Source organism: Bactrocera latifrons, unplaced genomic scaffold, assembly GCF_001853355.1.
Source record: "Bactrocera latifrons isolate USDA-ARS-PBARC rearing strain unplaced genomic scaffold, ASM185335v1 scaffold_83, whole genome shotgun sequence".
NCBI classification, from domain to species: domain Eukaryota; kingdom Metazoa; phylum Arthropoda; class Insecta; order Diptera; family Tephritidae; genus Bactrocera; species Bactrocera latifrons.
This window is the reverse complement of record NW_017537523.1, coordinates 541451-546672: the sequence shown is the minus strand read 5'-3', so window position 1 is coordinate 546672 and position 5222 is coordinate 541451. Positions and strand designations below refer to the sequence as shown.

At 38.3% G+C, this 5222-nt stretch overlaps 1 protein-coding gene across 2 annotated transcripts in view; it reads left to right on the top strand.

The window, feature by feature from the left end:
• LOC108977073 (serine-enriched protein) overlaps positions 1-5222 on the top strand; it is a 31567-nt gene that overhangs the window by 4526 nt on the left and 21819 nt on the right. Inside the window, exons 1-3 of one of the 2 annotated variants that reach the window (XM_018946583.1) lie at positions 621-720; positions 3328-3507; positions 5033-5191. In XM_018946583.1, coding sequence (XP_018802128.1) covers positions 3337-3507; positions 5033-5191 — 330 coding nt within the window. In that variant the 5' untranslated portion in view covers positions 621-720; positions 3328-3336. Of the gene's footprint in view, positions 1-620; positions 721-3327; positions 3508-5032; positions 5192-5222 lie in introns of those variants that run through there. The other variant, XM_018946584.1, reaches the window with a different exon arrangement.

Genomic DNA, 5222 nt, shown 5'->3' with positions numbered 1-5222 from the left:
ATATTTAATAATTATTTTGTACAATCCAGTGTTCTTTAGGAAACATTTAAGTAATTTTTAAATAAACATATATAATATTTTTCTTTAAAATTTAATTATTTTTTGCCGAAAAGTTTATAATATTTTCTTTCCCTCCACATTTTGATATACTCCCCCCTAGCACATTTCAGCGTACTGCAAGTACCCTCACCCAGTGCAACAGTACCAAAACCACTATATGAGCTAAACACTTTAATCGTTACACTACGCCACCAGCACCAAAATGGCATGTGATTCTTCTTGTGCATATTTTTCATAATTTTTTATTGATATTTTCTTCTTAATTTTATAAACTTTTTTCGAAAACATTTTATTACTAACTTTTTTCGGAATTTTTTCTCAAGAGTTGTCATTCCCTTACAAAATTTCTCCCATTTACCCCTCGCATTCGTTTTCTCTGCGTGTTTTTGCAGTTTCCTCCATTTAAAGTAAATAGAAAAATATAAATATTAAATTGTTTTGCCTGTTTGTATATAATAAATTGTTAATATAAAAAAGTGCATAAAATCTTTGCAAAATGTTTTCCAAAATGTTTGTGAAATTTAAAACGAAATGATATGAAAACTAAGTTTCAACGGATTTTCGCAGTTCGCTAGAATCCGTTAAAAATATTGCAATTTACTGGCAACAGAAGTGCAGTAACAGCAACAGTAGCGTGTAGCTAGCAATTAAATTTAAGAGGTAAGTGAGTAATTATTAAAAGTTCTTGTTACAGCGTGTCTCATTTTTGCTTATGAAAAATTGGTAAGTCAAGAAAAAACAATAAATCAAGTGGTGATCATTATTGGTCAGAGCGAATTGAGTTGTTTTCGAGCATATCAGTTGYATAGTTTCAATTCCGATACAAAGATTTGTCAGAAGCTCTCCAACGTTTCGAGGATTACTGAGCAAACATAATTTCTAGAAGTGAGGTTTTKCTGTTCTTCTTCTTCTTTACTTAAGCGGTTACAGCGGAGTTGCAACAGCGGACCAGACGTTTTTTTTTTCTACTTTGCSTCAATTCCTGCTACCAAGTGCAGCCAAGTCCTTCTCCTCCTGACCTCTCCAACGACTTGAAATACCGTCACATATTTCTCTTATAACGAGTTCCTGATGAGTGTTCTCAAAGAGCGGGGTGTAAATCGAGTAAAAAAACCGTTTCGCTGCTGATTGTGATAGCAGCTTCTCCACGTCGTACCTTCCYTGTTGTACAGTGGCGGGTGCGTATCTTCGCAATACCAAGATAGTGGTCCGAGTCTATCTTAGGTCTTCGGGGCACCTGAAGGACATTGAAGACGTATCTTCCATCTATCGCACCATGATCGATTTGGTTGCATATATTTTAATTCGGAGCCAAGTGGATTGATGTTTTTTTTTTTGTACTGGCATCTAGTATGTCCATAATATGTCGGTCCCCTGCGAAGTCGATCAGCCGCAATAAATTTGGAGAGTTTTCGCCATGGAGGCTGTATTTTACAACTATTTTATTGTAAAGCACAATCTTTATATCGTGGCGGGGGTAGTTGACATAAGGATGCTCCAGTCGCAAAAAAAAGGCATATTTGGTGTTACTTCGAAAAATTGTGCTCTGTTGCGAATTGTGGCTAGACGCTCATTCATCAGTGAGCATGCCAACACTCGACGACTGAGCCTTTCCCCTACCCCGAATTTGTGCTCCTTTATAAAGACGCTGTATTAAATGTCCGAAGGACTTTCGCGTCTCCGCCCTTGGGGACCTTCAGTACCTTCAAGTAGAAGTCTTCCGTCGGCAGTGCATATAAACCGTGCGAGGTATAAGAACCTTCGCGAATGGAAGGGACGAAATGCGGTTACGGTCCAACATTTCCAAAGCGTTGTGGGTCTCCATCAAATCGTGGGATAAGCAMATCCAGCATATTTTGTCCAAGGGTGTTGCCTCAGTCATTTTGTGTCAATATTATATCGCTGGCCATCCCTGCCGTCCTGAATGTTCAAGTTTTCTCTCAATCAATTGGCTACAATTTCTTCCTCGAATCTCGGATCTGCGAATTGGACTTGTAGCTAAGACTTTCACCGCCGAATTATAGGTCGCTTTCGTTTTCAATCCTTTATGGGTTTTGCCCTCAGCATAGTCTTTATCGCGGACATCCAACCCCTATAAACTGCTCTCTTGTCAGCAGAGATATGGCCGCTGGTGACACAGTAAGTAATATCTGTATAGCTGTGCTCGACGGTGGTAGCAGCCAGTCTCCACCGATGTTTTGGGCTGATATCACGACCTTTATTTTCTTGTTGTCCTCTTTACTAAGTTTCGTTTACACTAGAACTTCTCCCTTTATTATTTGTGAAGTGCGAACATTTTTGGATATAAGTGGCTAAATCAGGCTGAATTTCGTTTTTTCTTATGTTTTCATAGTTCGGCGCTTAGTTTCATCCATATGCTTAGCGAGATTACTAATATTGTTGGATTTGATTCTTCATTTCCATAGTCAAGTTAGCTGAACTTAAGTAGGTCACATATTTCGATGCATAAATATATCAAGCCTTCCAATGAAGCATGTTGTTTGACAATATTGAAACGTCAAAAGCCGAAAGTATACATATGTAAGTGGCAACCTACAAATTAATTAAATTTTTAATACTATTAGTGCGGTTAGTCAGGCATCAAAATAAGCATCCAAAGATGTATCTGCCTTGATTAACCCGTTTGATTAGTGTGCAACCTTAAACTCAATGTGTTTCCAAGGACATATATACAAATAGTCCTGTACATAACACTGATTGCTCAATAACAGCAAAACCTAAGCTCAAGGTTCTAGACCCATGTACATATGTACGAGGAAACTGTCTGCTGACGTAATGCAATTTATTTTGCTTGCCGTCGTGTATACGTTATGGAGTTGTTTGAGCGGTGTTGCTCTCCCATATTGTATTGGACGCGTATAGTGGCGTGTGGTGCTAGTAACTAGGCTAAACACCTATGTGTGTGTTACAAAAAGGAAAGAACATGAGTGTGTACACAAGTGTGTAAAGATAGGTAAAGGTTAGTAGCTGCTTAAATATATGTGTTACCCTCAATTTCAGTTGGTATTGCAATAAAATTGTTCCAATCACTGTAAGCCGGTTTGTTCCAAGTCATGTGCTCTTTTTTCAATATTGCATGGAATTTTATAATATGGAATGGAATCTATAATGTTAGAGAAAACATTTTCTGTTTTTGTTTTTCTGTTTTTTTKTTTTTGTTTTTTACGKACATCTTATTTTAGTTATATCCGCACATTTCTGTTTAATATCACACAACTAACTTTAACACTTTAATGCCTTTCAYAGTAACCCCAAATGCCCGAAGCTCTGACACTGCCCGGCATGGCTGATGCGGAGCCAGATTTGTCAACGTTTGAGAATAAGACCGGCTTAGCCGAAGATATGAAATTTCTGGCATCTATGCCAGAGTTATGCGATGTGACCTTTTTGGTGGGAGATACGCGCGAACCAGTATGTGCGGTTAAGGTGAGTGTGGTATTAAATATATGGTATTTGGACCTTATATACAAAGACAGAGATGAATAAATGAATTTGTTATTGGAAAACAAAGGCAATATATCTGATTTAGTGACACTGCAGATCTATACTCCTTTGTGTATAGTATATTATATACGGCCAGTGGTGAGGATAAGAAATGATAGAGCCATATACAGTCTAATTTATTTCGCATGACAGAAACTCAAAAGAAAGTAGATGTCATATAGCTTGAGCCTACTACAGCTTTAACATACAAAGGAMAGAAATCTGCGACAAAAACTTGTGAATGTAGATAACTCCCCATCCTCTGATATTTKTCGGAACTGTTGAAGCTTTGAAAGCTCAGAAGGTTTACTGTCATGTTGCATCATTTGATTCGGCATTTTTATCCAAATATTATATATGGGAAAGTAAGGTTATYTTAAATCGAAGGAAACTTAGAAACGATTTAGTTTAGTCTAATTCCTCTACAGAGTGACCCCCGGTTTTTATTGAAGGTTTGAGAGCTGGAAAGATTTATTTCAATTTTCATTATCTGATTCAGTTTTGCCATCAAAATATATATCCCTCCGGAGGGTTCTGCGATGGTTTTGAGATGCGCCACGTAAAAAAATATACCAATTAAAGAGAAACGACAGCCTCAGCTTAGTTGGGAAGGTGCCGCTGCCGAGCTGGTTGATGTCCTCGTGAAAATATGACGACACCGCCGTCCAAGAACTGCGATATACGGGACTAGTACTGAAACGAGTACGTTCTTGTGGAATTAATGACGATAGAGCAGACATTGCTCGATCATGAAGAAATTCGAATAGCAATTACCCGTCTAAAGAACAACAAAGCGACTCAACGATGAGTCGGCGCTACGAGTTTTCGAAAGAAAGGTTCGGTGGAAGATTTATGGTCCTTTGCTCATTGGCAACGGCGAGTACCGCAGTCGACGAAACGATGAGCTGTACGAGATATACGACGACATTGACATAGCGAATTAAGAAACAGCGGCTACGTTAAAGAGTATCAGTCACGTATATCTTACGAAACTCTTTGAGAAATATTTTACGATTCCATGGGTGTACACGGCTCTATTTCTGTACGAAGGTTCCAAAAAACTCTAACAAGAACTACAAATCAAATAGTTAATGTATAGAGGTAAGACAAAGATGTCAGATATCGAAATTTCGACACTATGGCGCACTAGATATCTGTGTGATATTCGTGTTATCTGTATCTGACTACAGAAGAGGAAGAAGAATTTTATCGTTATCACGAAAGTTTAACAGAACTGGAGCGGGTGCATCAAGTGCCAAAAAACTTTTCTGAACCCTGGAAACCTAAATTAGTACAAAAATATGAAGCCTACAGGGTGGCCACAACAAGAAAAACTTTCACTATAAATGCTTTAATAGTTTAGCAAGAAATTTAACAAATTAAGCACTGTTATTATACTAATTCTAAAATAATTAAAGTACAACTCACCTCTATAATACTCACCCTTTCTCTCTCTCTCCCTACACAGGCTGTTTTGGCATCGCGTTCGCGTGTCTTCGCCAAAATGTTGTACTCGGCGCCATCACCGCAACGCAAACGTGAAGCATCGACTAAAGAGAATAAATTACGGCTTTTCCTTAAGCGCTCRTCGGAGCCACTGTTGAATCTACAAAATGCGGCACAACAGGTTGGTCTTGGGGGTGGTTGTTATGCTATGA